The 19,446-nt window shown below is 42.8% G+C and overlaps 1 protein-coding gene across 1 annotated transcript in view; it reads left to right on the top strand.

Moving 5' to 3' along the window:
* The window catches only part of cemip (cell migration inducing hyaluronidase 1), a 211,304-nt gene that overhangs the window by 112,280 nt on the left and 79,578 nt on the right, over window positions 1-19,446 (top strand). The window contains exons 5-11 of the mRNA XM_063065758.1: window positions 365-601; window positions 840-1,019; window positions 6,909-6,979; window positions 10,670-10,765; window positions 14,292-14,413; window positions 15,260-15,407; window positions 18,934-19,125. Of these exons, the coding sequence (XP_062921828.1) occupies window positions 365-601; window positions 840-1,019; window positions 6,909-6,979; window positions 10,670-10,765; window positions 14,292-14,413; window positions 15,260-15,407; window positions 18,934-19,125 (1,046 nt within the window). The remainder of the gene's footprint in view (window positions 1-364; window positions 602-839; window positions 1,020-6,908; window positions 6,980-10,669; window positions 10,766-14,291; window positions 14,414-15,259; window positions 15,408-18,933; window positions 19,126-19,446) is intronic.

Below are 19,446 nucleotides of genomic sequence, written 5' to 3'. Positions count from 1 at the left end.
ACTAATCAAATTAATCTAAGTTAGTAATCAAATGCCAAACTGAACTAATCCTTTCTGCTACACAATGTGCATATCCTTCCATTTCCTGTACATTTATCTTCCTTTCTAACAGCCTTTTGAACACCTTGGTTTTATTTGCCTCCACTACCACCCCAGACAGTGCACTCTAGGCATCCATTTAATTCCAGATATGTTTAATTTGTAAAAAGTTTTCAAAATTTTCATCAGGTTTGGCCACCTCTGAGTAGAGAGGAACAAAGGTAATGTTCCAGATCAATGACTCTTTATCACTATGTTTTTCATCTACTTTCAGATATCCATCATCTGCAGTGTTTTAAATTTTAAATTACTGTTCTATTTGTAGATCTGATGAAGAAACAGAAAAAGTTCATAGTTACTTTGGACTGAAATATATTGGCGTTAGTCGAGGAGGCACTCTGGAAATTCATGGTGCTCATAAAATGTCCTGGACGTTTTTGAAGCGGACCCTCCATCCTGGTGGGATGACAGAAGGTGGCTACTACTTTGAAAGAAGCTGGGGACATCGAGGCATCATTGTTCATGTCATTAACCAGTATGGAGAAGTGATCCATTCAGACAGGTATGATTTATATTGGTTTGTTACATTTTATAGCTCAGAACTTTCTCAGATTCACGGTAGGAAAGAGTCTGCAAGCTATATTGCTCTGATGCACAGCCTCAATCCGCATTACTGTTCAGTGTGCTTCTGTTCCACTCCTTACAGAGTAAGAATACTGTGTGCACTGTTCAGAGCTGCACTCAAAGTGATTGATGACTCTAATATCCATACGCTCAATTAAGTTATTTCAATAAAACAGGTTTGATACATATAAAAATGAAGAGGAAAGCAAGCGGCTTGCTGAGTATTTGGACAGAGTTGAAAAAGGAATGATAATATTGGTGGCTGTAAATGATGAAGGATCGGCTAAACTGGATGACTTTGCCAGGAACGCCCTGTCGAAGTTGGGAAGCAAGTACTTCAGACACCTGGGATTCAGGTAAATGCTTTAAAATACTAACTGATTATATTTTTGTTAAGGAAAAATCTTGCATATAAAACCAATTAACTTCTTGGATGACTTCAGTGACTGTATTTATTCACACTTGGCAGTTGACTGATTTCTCAAGCACTCTAACAAATCCAGATTACCTATTGCTATGCCCATTTTTAATCCTTTTGCTAATTTATGTGCATCTTACTTCATTTCTCTTCCCATATTAGGTGGATCAATTAACATTGTGGTAGATGTAACAAATATGACCCTGTAATGGTGTGCTACACACAGCGCTAAAATAACCACACGTAGTCAGTGAGTTAGATTTGCGATGAAAGAGATTTATTCAAACTTCGTGGCCTGCTTTAAAGCCTTCCCGTTCCCACCCTCCCTGGGTGAGACTGCCGTGGGAAATGCATATTCCCAGATCCTTTCCGCACGCGGGATTTTCCCCCAGCTGGTGAAGATAGCCTGGCGCCCTTTTTGGGGCCGGCCCTCTGCCTGCGCGCGCTGTTTCGTAAGCCGGTTCATGTGTGCTAGAAAATGGGTCGCCACATAACCCCCCCCCCCAGAACCAGCGATACCTCCCCCAATGTCCACAGTCTGGATTGGACTCTGTTTGGGAGATCTGCCCCTGCGCCGCGGTGCCTGAGCCTGGACCGGCTGCGCCAAGTCCACATGGGCCAGTTTGAGTCGGTCCACTGTGAAAACCTCCTCTCTCCCCCCAATGTCCAGCATGAACGTGGATCCGTTGTTCCTGATCACCTTAACGGCCCCTTGTAGGGCCGCTGTAGCGGTGCCCGGTGTCCGCCCCATCGTACAAAAAGAAACCTACAGTTCTGCAGGTCTTTGGGTACGCAGGTCAGGCTCTGTCCATGCTGTGAAGTGGGTATGGGGGCCAGGTTACCGAGCCTCTCACGTAGTCTGTGCAGGACTGCTGTAGGTTCTTCCTCTTGCCCCCTTGGGGCTGGTATGAACTCTCCTGGGACTACCAGGGGTGCGCCGTACACTTACTCGGCCGACGAGGTGTGCAGATCCTCCTTGGGCGCCGTGCGGATTCCGAGCAGGACCCAGGGAAGTTCGTCCACCCAGTTATACCCCTCCAGGCGGGCCATGAGAGCCGATTTCAGGTGACGGTTGAAATGCTCCACTAGTCCGTTCGACTGTGGGTGGTAGGCGGTTGTGTGGTGTAGCTGCGATCCTAAAAGGCTGGCCGCAGCCGACCACAGGCTGGAGGTGAACTGGGCGCCTCTGTCGGAGGTAATGTGGGCCGGTATCCCGAAGTGTGCTACCCAGGTTGCAATCAGTGCTCGGGCGCAGGATTCGGAGGTGGTGTCGGTGAGCGGGACTGCCTCTGGCCATCTCGTGAACGGGTCTACCGTAGTTAGGAGGTACTGCGCTCCTCGTGACACTGGCAGGGGCCCCATGATATCCACATGAATGTGGTCGAACCTCCGGCGAGTGGGTTCGAACCACTGCGGTGGAGCCTTGGTGTGCCGCTGCACCTTGGCCGTTTGGCACTGCATGCACGTTTTGGCCCATTCACTGACCTGTTTACGAAGCCCATGCCACACGAACCTGTTGGAGACCAGCCGGACGGTTGTCCTGATGGAGGGGTGCGCTAAGTTGTGAATTGGCTTGAAAACTCGCTGCCGCCAGGCTGCTGGGACGACGGGGCGGAGTTGGCCGGTAGCTACGTCACATAGTAGGGTCCTCTCTCCTGGGCCTACGGGGAGGTCTTGGAGCTGCAAACTGGAGACCGCAGTCCTGTAACTAGGGATCTCATCGTCTGCCTGCTGTGCCTCTGCCAGCGCTGCATAGTCCACCCCCTGGGACAGGACCTGTATGGTCAGTCTGGATAGTGCGTCCGCCACGACATCGTCCTTTCCAGAGACATGCCGGATGTCCGTCGTGTACTCGGAGATGTAGGACAGATGTCGCTGCTGGCGGGACGACCAGGGGTTGGACACCTTCATGAACGCAAAGCTAAGCGGTTTGTGGTCTGTGAACACGGTGAAGGGCCTACCTTCTAAGAAGTACCTGAAATGCCGGATTGCCAGGTATAGTGCCAATAGCTCCCGGTCCAAAGCACTGTATTTGAGTTCGGGTGGTCGTAGGTGTTTGCTGAAGAACGCCAGGGGTTGCCAGTGACCCTCAATGAGTTGTTCCAGCACTCCACCGACTGCTGTGTTGGATGCGTCCACCGTGAGGGCAGTAGGAACGTCCGTTCTGGGGTGCACTAGCATCACGGCGTTTGCCAAGGCTTCTTTGGTTTTAACGAAAGCGGTTGCAGCCTCTTCATCCTAGGTAATGCCCTTGCCCTTACCCGACATCAGGGTGAACAAGGGGCACATGGTTCGGGCTGCTGAGGGGAGGAAACGGTGGTAGAAATTCACCATACCCACGAATTCCTGCAGGCCTTTGATTGTGTTGGGTCGGGGGAAGTGGCGGACCGCATCTACCTTGGTGGGCAGAGGGGTTGCCCCGCCTTTAGTAATCCTGTGACCCAGGAAGTCGATGGTGTCGAGTCCGAACTGGCACTTGGCTGGGTTGATTGTAAGGCCGAATTCACTCAGGCGGGAGTAGAGCTGGCAGAGGTGGGACAGATGCTCCTGACGACTACTGCTGGCCATGAGGATGTCGTCCAAATAGATGAATGCAAAGTCCAGGTCGCGTCCCACGGCGTCCATTAGCTGCTGGAAAGTCTGTGCGGCATTCTTTAGACCGAACGGCATTCGGAGGAATTTGAAAAGTCCAGACGGGGTGATGAGTGCTGTTTTGGGGATGTCGTCCGGATGTACCGGGATTTGATGGTATCCCTGGACGAGGTCTACCTTGGAAAAGATCCTTGCGCTGTGTAGGTTTGCTGCGAAGTCTTGAATGTGCAGCACAGGGTAGCGGTCTGGCGTTGTAGCCTCGTTCAGTCTGCGGTAGTCACCGCATGGTCTCCAGCCCCTCGTTGCCTTGGGCACCATGTGCAGGAGGGAGGCCTATGGACTGTCGGACCGTCGTATGATCCCCAATTCCTCCATCTTCTTGAACTCCTCCTTCGCCAGTCAGAGCTTGTCCGGGGGAAGCCTTCGAGCACGGGTGTGGAGGGGTGGTCCCTGCGTCAGGATGTGGTTCTGTACTCCGTATCTGGGCATGGCTGCCGTGAACTGCGGTATCAGTACTGATGGGAAATCCGCCAGGACCCTGGTGAATTCGTCGTCGGACAGCGTGATGGAGTCCAGGTGTGGGGCTGGCAACTTTGCTTCACCCAGGGAGAATGTTTGAAAAGTCTTGGCGTGGACTAATCGCTTCCCTTGCAGGTCGATCAGCAGGCTGTGGGCTCGTAGAAAATCCGCCCCCAGGAGTGGTTGGGCCACGGCGGCCAGTGTGAAGTCCCACGTGAACCGGCTGGAGCTGAACTGTAGCCGCACCGCGCGGGTGCCGTAGGTTTGTATTGTGCTGCCATTTGCGACTCTCAGGGTGGGTCCCGGTTCTCTGTTGCGGGTGTCGTAACTCGTTGGAGGTAAGACGCTGATCTCCGCTCCGGTGTCGACCAAAAAGCGGCGTCCCGACTGCTTGTCCCAGACATATAGGAGGCTGTCCTGATGGCCAGCCGCCATAGCCATCAGTGGCGGCTGGCCCTGGCGTTTCCCGGGAATTTGCAGGGTGGTCTGCAGCGGCGGGCCTCTGTGCCCCACCGCTGGTGGTAGAAGCACCATTGTTCGTTGGGCTCCTCACTCCCGTCACCGGGTTTTGTAGGCTCTGCTGCCAGGCCTGGTCTGGTCTGCCATTGGGCACGTGGCTTGGTGATCTGTGCGACGGACGCCCCTCTGTCTTTCCTGGCATTCCACAGCGCATCTGCCCAGGCAGCCACCTCCCAGGGGTTGCTGAAATCTGTATCAGACAGCAGCAGGCATATGTACTCGGGCAGTTGCTCTAGGAACGCCTGCTCAAACATGAGGCAGGGTTTGTGTCCTTCAGCCAGGACCAGCATCTCGTTTATTAATGCTGACGGCGGCCTGTCTCCCAAACCATCCAGGTGTGTTACGTGGCGTGCTCGTTTGCGCCGTGAGAGTCTGAAAGTCCTTATGAGCAGGGCTTTGAATGCTGTGTATTTGCCGTTTTCTGGGGGCGACTCTATAAACTCCTCAACTTGTACAGCTGTCTCCTTGTCGAGGGAGCTCAGCACGTAGTAGTAGCGGGTGGACTCCGAGGTTATCTGCTGAATGTGGAATTGAGCTTCTGCTTGTTCGAACCACAGATGGGGTCGCAGCGGCCAAAAGCTTGATAGTTTTAATGAAACTGCGTGAACAGATGCGGCGTCGGTCATCTCTGGTCCGAGTATCGTTTGGGCCGTCGGGGTCACCAATTGTAGCGGTGTGCTACACACAGCGCTAGAATAACCACACGTAGTCGGTGAGTTAGAGTTGCGATGAAAGAGATTTATTTAAACTTCACGGCCTGCTTTAAAGCCTTCCCGTTCCCGCCTTCCCTGGGCGGGACTACTGTGGGGAATGCATATTCCCAGACCCTTTCCACGTGCGGGATTTTCCCCCTGCTGGTGAAGATGGGCTGGCGCCCTTTTTGGGGCCGGCCCTCTGCCTGTGCGTGCTATTTCGTGAGCCGGTTCATGTGTGCTAGAAAGTGGGTCGCCACAACCCCACTGTTAAGAAAGGAGAGAAAGGGTAAATTGGGAACTACCAATCTGTTACTTTAATGTTAGTAGTAGGGGAAATTTCTAAATCTATAGTAAAGAATGTAGAACTTGAAAAGAGTAAATAGAGCAGTGTCAAAATGGATTTATGAAAGATATTGTAAGTTATTTTTGATTAATCTTCTGGAAGTTCTTTGTGGGTGTGACGAGTAGCCAGTATGGAGTATTTGAATTTTCAGAAGAGTTTTGTTAAGGATCCCACATGACAGGATGTTCAACATGTTAGAGTACACAAGATTAGGAATGGTAGATGATCTGCCTAAAGGGATGATGGAGGCAGGTACTCTCACAACATTTAAGAATTACTTAGGTGAGCACTTAAACTACTTAAAGAGCAGTTATGCATTAAATGCTCATAGTGTAGATAGGTACCTGATCCCCAGCATGGACGTAATGGGCAAAAGGGCTGTTTCTGTTCTACAATGCTCAGTCATTGAGTTTTCATGGGACTTAATGGGCTGGATGCATCGAGAATGTTTCCCTTGACTGATGACATCTGAACTAAGGATCATAGTCCTAGATCATGGAGTAGACCATTTGGAACCAAATTGAGAAGAAAATTTTCTGTGCAGAGCATAGTGATTTTTTGCAATGCTCAACCCCAGAAGACTCTGGAATCTCAGTTTTGTGAACTCATTCACAACAGAGTTCGAAAGATTTCTGGATATGGTGGGAATTAAGCTCTATTTTTTGTTATCAAAATAAACAGATTGGAGTGGAGCACACAGTAGCACATTAGATCAGCTTGATAAGGGGATGCAACATATGTTGATCACAAAATCATATCATCAGGGATGTAATGTGATTATTGTATTTCAGGGCCTCAACTGGTAAGATTTAATAATTTAATTTGATATCTCCTGATCATGGGTATGGATTAGACAGAGAAGTGGTAAATAAGGCTTGAATAAAAAGTGAGAGTAAGAACTCTCACCAAAAATCCATCCACAAATGAAAATCATTATACATTCATTTAATACTTTGGTGGATTAAAATTGGAAAATGGGTCCGATTTTTAATGCAGTTTAGGTAGATTGTACACTTAATATACTATATTATGATTTTAGAGCCTCTTTGACAAGATTGATTTCTAATGCTAATGAAAATTTTAAATGTTTTATGAGAGTTGCATTTATGCCCATTTAAGATCTGTCATAATAATAAATTCTTTCAACTTTAATTTAAAGACATCCTTGGAGCTTCATCACTGTTAAAGGCTCTCCTGAAACTTCTGCTGAGGATCATGTTGTTTATCAAGGTAACCAAGAAAGTATACTCTTATAAAATTACATCAGAGCCATCATCAGAATCAAATTCTCACAGGTGACCCCTCACACCAGTGAAAGGGGCAGAAGCAATAAACTCCAAAATAAAACTTTTCAAATTAAATCATTTAAAACTTTTAAGCGAGAAGTAGATTAGAATGTGAAAGAATGAAAATTGCCAGGTACCAGCTGGCTTGCTCAATCATAATATGATAGAATTCACCCTACACTTTGAGAAGGAGAAGCTAAAATCAGATATATCAGTATTACAGTGGAGTTAGTGGAACTACAGAGGCACGAGAAGGAAGCTGGCCAAAGTTGTTTGGAAGGGACACCAGCAGAGATGATAGCAGAACAGCAATGACTGAAGTCTCTGGGAGCAATTTGTAAAGTGCAAGATAGATACATTCCAAAGAAGAAGTATTCTAAAGGGAGGATGAGGCAACTGTGATGGACAAGGGAAGTGAAAAATAGCTTGAAAGCAAAAACGGGATACAATTGAGCAAAAATGAGTGTGAAGTTAAAGGATTGAGAAGCTTTTAAAAAACAACAGAAGTCAACTAAAAAAGCCATAAGGAAGCAAAAGATAAAATATTAAGGTAAGGTGGCCAAAAATATTAAAGAGAATACAAAAAGTTTCTTCAGATAGATAACGTATAAAAGAGTCGCAAGAGTAGATATTGGATAGCTGGAAAAAGATGCTGGAGATGTGGTAATGAAGGGCAATGATATGGCAAACAAACTGAATAAGTATTTTGCATCAGTCTTCACTGTGGAAGACACTAGCAGTATGCCAGAAGTTCAAGAGTGTCAGGGGACAGAAGTGTGTGAAGTTGCCATTATTAGGGAGAAGTTTCTTGTGAAACTGAAAGGCCTGAAGGTAGATAAGTCACCTGGACCAGATGTCTATATCCCAGAGTTCTGAAAGAGGTGGCTGAAGAGATTATAGAGGCATTAGTGATGATCTTTCAAGAATCAATGGATTCTGGCATGGTTCGAAAGGACTGGAAAATTGTAAATGTCACTCCACTCTTCAAGAAGGGAGGGAGGCAGAAGAAAGGAAATTATAGGCCAGTTAGCCTGACTTCAGTGGTTAGAAAGATATTGGAGTACATTATTAAGGATAAGATTTTGGGGTACTTAGAGGCATATGGTAAAATGGGCCAAAGTCAGAATGCTTTCTTTAAAGGGAAATCTTATCTGAGAAATCTATTGGAGTTCTTTCAGGAAGTAACAGGCAGGATAGACAAAGGAGAGTTACTTGGATTTTCAGAAGGCCTGAGACAAGGTGCCACATAGAAGACTGATAAACAAGATAAGAGCATAGTATTACAGGAAAGATACTAGCATGGATTGAAGATCGGCTGACTAACAGACGCCAAAGAGTGGGAATAAAGGAGGCCTTTTCTGGTTGGCTGCCGATGACTAGTGGTGTTCAGCAGAGATCAATGTTCTTTTCACGTTATATGTCAATGATTTTGATGATGGAATTGATGACTTTGTGGCCAAGTTTGTTGACTGTATGAAATTTTGTAGAGGGGCAGGTAGTGTTGAAGAAGCAGTAAGTCTGCAGAAGGACCTAGACAGATTAGGAGAATAGACAGAGTAGAAGCAGATGGAATATAGTGTAGGGAAGTGTATGGTCTTGCACTTTGATAGAAGGAATAAAAGTGTTTACTATTCGCTGAATGGGGAGAAAATTCAGAAATCAGAGCTGCAAGGGGACTTGGGAGTCCTCATGCAGGATTCCCTAAAGGTTAACTTGTAAGTTGAGTCGGTGGTAAGGAAGGAAAATGCAATGTTAGCATTCATTTCAAGAGAACTAGAACGTAAAAGTGAGGATGTCCTCCTGAAGTTTTGTAAGGCATTGGTCAGACTGCACTTGGAGTATTATGAGCAGTTTTGGGCCCCTTTTCTAAATTTGGATGTGCTGGTATTGGAGAGGGTTCAGAGGAGGTTCACAAGAATGATTCTGGGAATGAAAAGGTTAACATATGAGGAGTGTTGATGGCACTGGGTGTATACTCACTCAAAGAATGAGAAGATCTTATTGAAATATTTAAAGCCTAGATAGAGTGACTGTGAAGAGGATGCTTCATATAGTGGAGGGCTCTCAGACCAGAGGACACAGCCTCAGAATACAAGTATGTCCTTTAGAGCAGAGATGAGGAGGGATTTATTTAGCCAGAGGGTGGTGAATCTGTGCAATTCATTGCCATAGATGGCTTTGAAGGCGAAGTCACTGGGTATACTTAAAGTGAGATTGATAGGTTCTTGATTAGTCAAGGCATCAAAGGTTATTGGGAGAAGGCAGAAGAATGGGGTTGAGAAGGATAATAAATCAACCATGATGGAATAATGGAATAGACATGATGAGTCGAATGGCCTAATTCTGCTTCTATGTCTTATGATCTAAGACAAGTATACAGGAGCAAGGCAGGCAGTTGGGCGGAATGAAAATCTTCATTACATTCTCACCAGATCTGTGGTACCTCGGCTGCAGTCCGTAGCAAAAGAGTGAACTGATGCCAGAACTTGAGGATCACTCCTTTTAAGTATTGAAGAAGGATTGCAACCTCTCAAAACTTGTGTAAATAGAGCATTGTCCAGGATGCAGAAACTGAAGAGGGCCCGGAGTCTTTGAATCTATTGAACAACTGGAGACACAAGGAGCTGAAGATGACTCCATTTACCAATCAGCCACCTGATCTGGATCCATCTATCAGGTGCCAGGTCTTGTCCTAATCCTCCCCCTCACCTCCTCATACTGGCCTGAAATGGTGACAGTTCATCTCCCTCTGCAGTAGTTGCCTGACCCACCGAGTTTCTCCAGTTTACTTTTAACATTTAAGATCTATATTGGATATGACTGCACTTTGTGATGTGCTCTGAAGCAGATTCCCATTAAGAATCACATACTATATTACTGTTTTAATCCACCTTGATATGGTAAAGGATAAGATTTTATGAGCAGGCAAGGGATGTATTTCATACATACAAGAGATTCTGCAGATGCTGGAGACCTTGACCAGCACACAAAATGCTGGAGGAACTACTAGTTTTCACAATATCTATGGTTAAGTATGCTGACATGCATCACTTGCACTGGCACTCTCATGACCCCGTGCTCTCCTTAAACCTTTCACCTTTTTATCTGTAGTTGTGCTGTTCCGTAGATTCTTTGTAATTTTTTTGCTGGAGGCATATCATGTTCTAATCACCAAAGTAAATGAAACCTAAATGATACACAGCTTTCTGATAGTGTTTACGGTGATGATGTTCTATTTATCTCGGGGTCAGTCATGCCACCATACTTTTATCCAGAGTACAGTACCCATGGTAATCTGGCTAGGCCCCCAGTGCACAGGTAGAACTTTGCTACATACCCCAGTCTATGAGCTGCATCATAGCTGAAACGTTGGGAACCTGCAAAGACATCCCCTGAATTACCAGTGAAACCCTCTGAAACTTCAGCACAAGGTTGGTGCAACCCTTAGAGAGACAATATGACAAGAAAGTCTCCATGAAACATTCAAACTCTATTTCTCAAAAATGTTATGTAATTTCTTGTAACTTTTTTTGCTTCTGGAATGTCTATTAAAAAATTAACTTGAATAAAAACCTTTCTAAGAATGAGGCATCATTTAAAGCTAAATCCTGTTGTTCTTGTTTGTATCCCACAGGTGCCAGAGGATCTGCTGCTGCAAAAGTGTTTAAACTTTTCCAGTCCCCAAGCAGAGATCACTTTACTGTTGGTTCAGTAAGTGAGTGGGTCCAAGGTAATAATAACATAATGACAAGGTTAATTAGTATTTCAAAGCAAATACTCACATTTCAAAGTCTTTGACAGCATTTCATTTATTATAGTATGATCCAGATATGCTCAAATTGCAATAACTGAAGTTGGGATTTTGAAAGAGATTGTCTATGAAGTTTAACCAAGGTATAATATATCTCATTTATCTTCATGGCAGAGTCCTAACCAATATTGTGAAGTTGCAAAGTCCCAAACAATTTTAGTAGGGACATGGTTATGGAAGATTTGAAAATAAGTGTCAAGTATTCTTTTATTTAATATATCAGTTCACTGGGATCCAATTCAACAAGAACAGAAAATGGTGCTTGATGCAAGTTAGGTCAACGAAGAGCTGGTTTTGGATTATCTAATAAGTGACATGTAACATTTGTGCTATCCCAAACAAAAAAGAGTCCAGCTACACAGCCTTGAAACTGAACAGTAGAGAGATGGGGGAAACCAGTGCATGTGGTCTATTTGGATTTCCAGAAGATTTTTGAGAGGATCCAACACAGGAGATTGGACCATATGAAATTGGAGATACTACAGTGGCCTTGAAAAATTATTTGGCCACCCCTCCCCTTTGTTCACATAAATGAATGTTACAACCAGGGATTTTGATCAATGTAACTGAGAATTTTTATTTGTGAATCACATGCTCCTTTTTTCACAGCAGAGGTTTACACCACACATTCCATAAAAGAAAAGAATATTTGTGCACATAAAGACTTTGCAAAGTGTCACTCACAGTGGTGTAGAAAGTTTGTGAACCCTGTAGAATTTTCTCTATTTCTGCATAAATATGACCTAAAATGTGATCAGATCTTCATGAAAGTCCTAAAGCTAGGTAACGGGAAACCAATTAAATGAATAACACAAAAACATTATGCTTATTTACTTATTAAGCAAAATGATCCAATATTACATGTACTTGTTGGAAAAAGTATGTGAACCTTTGCTTTCAGTAACTGGTGTGACCCCTTACTTCAACCAAGCATTTCTGGTAACTGTTGATCAGTCCTGCACATTGGCTTAGAGGAATTTTAGGCCATTCCTCCTTACAAAACTGCTTCACCTCTGGGATGTTGGTGGGCTTCCTTGCATGAAATGCTTGCTTCAGGCTCTTCTACAACATTTCTATAGGATTAAGTTCAGGACTTTAATTCAGCCATTGCAAGACACAAATTTTCTTCTTTTTAAACCATTCTGTTGTTGATTTACTCTTGTATTTCAGATAATTGTCTTGTTGCTTATCCAACTTCTATTAAGCTTCAGGTGACAGACTGCTACCCTGACATTCTCCTGTAAAAGGTCTTGATACAATTTTGAATTAATTGTTCCTTCAACGATTGCAAGCTGTCCAGACCCCGAGGCAGCAAAGCACACCCAAACTATCATGCTCCTTCCATCATGCTTCACAGTTGGGACAAGGTTTTGGTGTTGATGTGCAGGGCCCTTTTCCCTCCAAATATAGCAATGTGCATTTTTGCCAGAAAGTTCAGCTTTTGTCTCATCTGTCCCTAAAGCATTATAGAACATCCAGGTGGCCTTTTGCAAACTTGAGATGTGCAGCAATGTTTTTTTTTTTGGAGAGCAGTGGTTTCTTCTGCTGTGTCCTTCCATGAACACCATTCTTGTTCAGTGTTTTTCTTGTAGTGGACACATGAACAGAGACTTTAGCAAGTTCTAGAGATTTCTGCAGGTCTTTTGCTGTTACCCTTGGGTTCTTTTTCACCTTCTTCAGCATTGCACATCGTACGTTTGATGTGATCTTTGCAGGACGCCTATTCCTAGGAAGAGTAGCAACAGTACTGAGTTTCCTCCAGTTGCTCTTATTGTAGTCTGATTGACACTCAGGTCTTTAGAGGTGCTTTTGTAACCTGTTCCAGCTTGATGCAGCTCTACAATTCTTCTTCTAAGGTCCTCTGAAAGTTGTTTTGATCAAGGCATGGTGAACATAAATAGATTTTTCTTGAGAAGAGCAAGTTCTGTGGTTAACCTGACTCTGCGTCATTTTTATAGGTAGTGCACCTCAACAACATACACTTTCAATCTCATCTCGAAATAGCTTTTGTCGAGGGCATTACTCCAGAGCTTCACATACTTTTTCCAACAAGTACATGTAATATTGGATCATTTATCTCAATAAATAAATTAACAACTATAATGTTTTTGTGTTATTTATTTAATTGGGTTCTCTTTATCTAGTTATAGGACTTGCGTGAAGATTTGATCACATTTTAGGTCATATTTATGCAGAAATAGAGAAAATTCTACAGGGTTCACGAACTCTCCAGCACCACTGTAGAAGATACTGTGAAGATGTGGAAGAAGGTTTTGTGGTTGGGTAAGACTTAAGTGAAACTTTTAGGCCTCACCAGTAACCAGTATGTGTTATAAAAAACTAACACTGCACATCAGCCAGGTAACACCATCCCTACTGTAAAGTAAGGTGGGGGTAGCATCATTCTATGAGGATGCTTTCATTAGTAGGGACTGGCAATCTGGTCAGGATTGATGGAAAGATAAATGCTGCTAAGTACAGAGAGATCCTGGATAAAAACCTGCTATTCTCTGCCAGAAAGCTTAAGCTGGGGAGGAAGCTCATCCTTCAGCTGGACAACGACCCAAAGCACACAGCCAAGCAACCATGGGGTGGCTTCAGATGAAGAAAATTGATGTCCTTGAGTGGCCCAGTCAGAGTCCTGACCTTATCCCAATCGAACATCTCCAGCAAGACCTTAACATTGCTATTCACTGCTGCTCCCCAACTAACCTGGCACAGCTTGATCAATTTTACAAGGAGGAATGGGAAAATTTTGCTCCATCACATTGTGCAAAGCTATTAGAGACTTATCAAAATAAGACTACTGGCTGTAATAGCTGTGAGAGGTGGTTTGACTAAGTACTGAGCAATACGTTGAATACTTTTGAACTGCTGACATTTCAGTATTTGAATGTTTAGATTTTCATGCTTTACATTTTTCCTGTTTTTTGGGCTCTACTGAGAAAAAATAGGAGCATGTGATTCACAAATAAAAATTCCCAGTTAAATTGATCAAAATTCCTGTCTGTAATACTCATTTATGTGCACAAAGAATTGGGGGCTGAATACTTTTTCAAGACACTGTATGTGGTTGACTACTAGTTTTCTAGCTAATACCATTCGTGTCCAATGTGAAGTTATTTATAGTAATTAAGTTTCAGGAAATAAGTTCAAGGTGGCCTGTTTACTTCATGGTTGCTGAGTTTATGTTAACACTACAGACTGTTATAATTTTAGGGTCAGTTTGACTTATGATCAGCTGAGGACAAGAAACAACAGGCCCTAGATTCCTTGTAAATAACAGAAAGTCCCCTAAAGGTTGCAGGTTCAAGACAGTGAAAAGAATTGCAACCACCTGAGTACAATATTAAAACATTCCTCTTTTTTCATCCATTAATATGTGTAACATTCTATTGGTAGGATTGTATTTACAATCTGAACATTTTCCTCTTCTTGTCTCCAGATGTGGAGTGGACTGCGTGGTTTAATCGTGATGATGAGCGGGGTACAGGAGATTGGGAAAAACTGACAGACTTGAAAGCCTCTTTCCCTGAAAAAATCTGTGAGAGTCCAATTGATATACAGGTAAATCTTCAGGTCTATTAATCATTCCTTCAGTGTAGTTCAGTGCTTTTAACTTGACATACCAGTTCTCCAATGTTGAGAGATGTAAGAAATTGAAGCTGGTTATTATTAAAACCTACTGTTGATAAACAGGGAATTGTGATTACTGGTTAGCTCTTTTAATGAAAACATTTGCTTTACAAAACCAATTCCAATTCGTGAAGCACCCCAAATCCAATCATGCTCCACTACTGGTTGGGACATTAATATATAAAATCTAATTAGCTTCATATTTTCAGGTTTAAACTTGTGAGAAAATTCTGCTGTAATGTGTTTGTGTGAATTGTGCCATTAATGGTCTTCAGAATGTCAAACCAAATTGGACAGGAGGATAAAGCTATTGAAAAGCTATGAAATTAAATTCATGCTTAGTAAATTTGCAGACCAATCTGGGAAATTAGATTTTAAACCAAAGGTTTAAGCTTGGACTGTTTCTATTCATTTCACAGCTAGAGCTGGATTTAGAGGTTTTTTTTATCTGACTTGATTTTTACTTTGCATGAATTTCAAGTGGGTTGAAGTTAGAAACTCAATACAGCTCCAAGAATGAAATCTGACATTTTTCAATTCCAAATCTTCATTTAGATCCCAGCGTGCTGGTGAGAAATTGACAAGAGGTAGTAGCCTAGAGGCTGTTCATTCATGAGTAAAATGTAGCAATTGGAAAATGTTGCCCCTGAGTTAACACTAATTTCAGAAAATCAAATTTGCAGGTGTAGATGATATGAGCACAACTGCATATTTTACCAGAGATCAGGAATTTAACTTTAGAAATGTGCTTATAATAATTTCCCTCCTTTTTTTTAGGTTACAACAGTTGATGGAATTCCAGCCAGTCTAACAGCACAGGTTTTCCATAAACACGATCTGGACTATGGATTTGTTTGCCTTAACAAGGACCAGGTTAATGGGATCTGCCATAACTACAAAGTACGCTTCCTTTGTGGTAAACCAGGTGTGTTCTAGGTCTGATTATCTCTTATAGCATGACTAGATCCTGAAAATTACTGTGAAACTGTTTTTATGTCAATATTATTAAAGCCACATTTAAGCTATTTCCATATAAACCTTTTATATATGTGAGAAATAATTATTTATTCATCTTTGTCTTCACCTTCCTTCCTACCAGCCTTCACATTCAACAGATCATCTTCTGTAATTGCTGCCACTGTCAACAAGATTCCACCATCTGTCACATCTCCTTCTCTTGCCATCTAGCAATTTGAATAAGTTGTTCTCTCCATGGTGCCTTGGTTTTCTCTTCCATCTCATAAATATAAATCTGGTGAAACATTAGCTCACTTGCTCCTCTTCCAATCTTGTGTTGCATTTGATGCTCTCGATCTGTTTCCCCCTCATTGGGGAGACAAATCATGGATGGAGTAATGCAGGCATTAGTGCATCTGCCTCAGCTTTTCACAATTCATCTCAATAGCTTGACTAAGTGCACCAAATGTCACAGTGAGCCAATGACACAAATTTAAAGGGAGTGGATGATGTGAATAGTTTAGAAAAATGCGAAGGGGCTTAAACTGAGTGAGTGGGCAAAAGCTTGACACCTGCAATATCGTGTGGAAAATGACATGCTCCACAATGTTGCACAAAATAGAACATTTAAATAGTTCTGAAATGGTGCCACATTAATTTTTGAAGAGAGCCAGGTGTCCTTGTCTACAACCCAATGTTTAATTACGGCAAGAGATTGGTATGTTGGCATTCAAAAGTATTTTTTTTCATGCAGAAGTGGTGAATCTTTAGAATTCTATGTGTGTTCATTCAAGTCAGAGATCAAGACTTCAGGGAGTTAAGGGAATCAACAATATAGGGATAGTGCAGCAAAATGGCATTGAGGTATAAGACCAGCTGTGATCTTTGAATACTGAAGCAGAGTTAGATTGTGATTCTAATTTAGATTCCAGAATTCCCTTTTGTTTCAAATTTCTAGCAATTCATTTGCCCTACATTTCCCAGTTCCAAACACCTTTTTTATTTCTGTTCTGTTCTCTTCCGAATGCTGGTCTTCACCTTGATTTTTTCCATCACTTATGTCCTCTTTTTTCCAGTCCTAATGAAGGAGCATTTATCTGAAAGATCAGCTCTGTTCCTTTCTCCAAGTATGCTGTATGACTTACAGCCTTGTTCTAAAAGTCCGGTCTCTTAAATATTTATGACACAAAAGGAGGCCATTTGGCTCATTGACATGGCAAGCTCTCATAGCACAATCATTCTTCCATTTAAAGTATCTCTCTATAACATGTTGAGTATTGCATGCCCAACAACTTCCTTTAACTCCATTGACACCCAGCTATATTAGGGGTAACTTACAGTCAACAATAAACCTGCTAACACATCTTTCGACTGTAATAGGATACCAGAGCTCCTTGGAGAACCCATGCAATCACCTGGAGAATGTATGCACACTTGTTATAGACAGCACCCAGGCTGCTGGAGGTGGAAGACAGCAGCATTTCCTGTGCTACCCTATTTTAGCCAGTAATATCCGCTCTTACAGACTGGAGAAATCGTAATGGCAAGAAAATTATACAAACAATTTATTTTTAAAAATAGCAGATATGATAGTGGCATCCAAGAGCTTTTTAGATAGGCATATGAACATGCAGGATATGAGGGATATGGATCAGGTGCAGCCAGAGAATTAACTTAAATTGGCATCATGCTTAGCATAAACATCATTGGCCAAAGGCCTTTTCCTGTGTTGTAGTGTTCTACGTACATTCATCTACAGTCTTCCACTAGTTGCATAGAAGATGGTGGAGCATTCCCTGAAAGTAGTGGAAGACCATAGATCACAGATAACTGTGGAGGCCAAGTCACTGTGTGTATTTAAAGTGGAGGTTGATAGGTTCTTGATCAGTAAGGCCATCAAAAGTTATAGGAAGAAGGCAAGAAAATGGAATTGAGAGGAAAGTAAATCAACTATGATTAAAGACCGGATCAGATTCAATGGGTCAATTCTGCTCTTGTGATTTATGATCTTGTGTGTAGAGTGAAAAAGAATCTCAGAGAATTTATCATTAATAAAACAGTGTTGGAGAAGTTAATGGGGCAGAAACCCAATGTATTTCCAGGACCTGCTGAGCTACTTATCAGAGTTTTGAAGGAGCTAATGGTGGCCAAAATGGAAGCACTGGCTGGCTTCTTCCAGAATTCTCTGGATTCTGCAGTGGTTCCTACAGCAAACATAACCCCACCACTTAAGGAAGGAGAGAGAGAATACACTTTAGATCTGTTGACCTGACATTAGTAGAAGAGAAAATCCTGGAATCCATTATTATGTTTATGTAATGGGGATTTGAAAAACAAAGATTCCGGTTGTTATAGACAGGGCTAGTAGTGGGGATAAGTTCTCATTTCCTTTTAAATGCTCTCAGTAGTGTGAATCTCAAATAGCCTTGTCAACCAAGTCCAGCTACTGCCACTAAGCCCGGCAGAACTGTTTCTACTGACAGAAGAAGGGGCAAAGGCAGGTTACTTTCACCTTAAAACCACTTGCTTTGGGCAGATGAGGTTCATCAGCCATGGTTGGCAACTCATCTAGGAGAGGGTAAACACTGATCTTAAACATCTGCCACTTTGCTGCTACACCCACTCATGGGAAAGGCTTTGGGAGAAAACATCAAGGAAAAATCCAGAGCTGGAGTCCCTAAGGCAGTCCTACGTTGAGTTCAACGCTGCCTGGAAACTCCTGCAACGTCATTGGTGCCAAGCTCTCTCGGTGTCTGCTGTTCCTTTGGATTCATCAGCTGCATGGAGAGGGGGAGGCTGCTACATGGCAACAGTTTGCTCTCCATGTCATATAGCCCTGGCTTGCCTATCATGTAGATAGATGGGATTCAAGATCCGTGGTCAACCCCAACGATCAGAGGGCCACAGTAGTATAAACTGGCTGCTTTTGAGTTGAGAAAACTATAATAGAGGTGCTCTAGGGATAGTTGCTGGACCAAGATATTCACAATCTACTGTATATCAATGATTACTACAACTGTAAAGTGTGAGATTACATCTTGACCATTATGTTCAGTGCAGGTGCATTTATCTGAGGAGGAATGACCTTGCTAACGGGGGGAGTGCAGCGAGGTTTCATCAGATCTATTCCTGAGATTATAGGACTTACATAAGAAGATAAATTAGGATGACTGGGTTTATATTCACTAGAACTTAGAAAAAATAAGAAGAACGTGAGTTATAAAATCCTAACAGAACCAGACAGATGAGATGCAGGAAAGATATTTCTGATGACATTTAAATATGCCATTGCGCAAGTATGTTGTTGGAAGATAATAGAATCTAGAATTTTAATGTTCGGTCAATATTTAAGAAAAGAATGTTTAAATATTTTTCTGTTGTATTTATTGTTACAATATCAATATATAACTATACCTCTGGTCTGCTGTGCAATTTTAAAATTGACAGAAGAAATTGTTTAATGCATACATAATCATTTATTTCTCTTGTTTCAGTGTGGCCCAAGGTGGTCGTTACCATAGATAAACATGTTAATAGCAGTATTCTGGAGCTGGCAGATGATGCCAGTACGTGGAAAGCTGGTGATGTCATTTTTGTTGCCAGCACAGATTATTCTATGCATCAGACTGAAGAATTTCGGCTTTTACATTGTCCAGAATGCAAAGCAAATCAAGTCAAGCTCGAAGGTACAATTTTATTTTAATTGACACAGCTGACAAACTTGGAGGGATTCCACCAGGTAAAATGGTTGAGTACAAACAACAGCAAAGACTGACATTGATATTGCTAATACCAGTTGTGAAAAGTGTACCTTGCAAGCTTTGGCCACTGAAGGCTTCTTTTATTTCCTCCATTATCAGCTCAGAACAGTATGCACAGTAGACTAGGGGAAGATCAGCAAATAAAGGGCGAAATTGTTGATGTAAATTGAAGATGAGAAATCAGAAATAATAGGACAGATTTTCTAGTTGGTCAACAGCTCGTCCGTAGGAACTTACCCACTGTTT

The sequence above is a fragment of the Mobula hypostoma genome, chromosome 13 (assembly GCF_963921235.1).
Source record: "Mobula hypostoma chromosome 13, sMobHyp1.1, whole genome shotgun sequence".
NCBI classification, from domain to species: domain Eukaryota; kingdom Metazoa; phylum Chordata; class Chondrichthyes; order Myliobatiformes; family Myliobatidae; genus Mobula; species Mobula hypostoma.
Note: the sequence above shows the minus strand (reverse complement) of the source record. Positions and strands in the feature narration are given on the sequence as shown.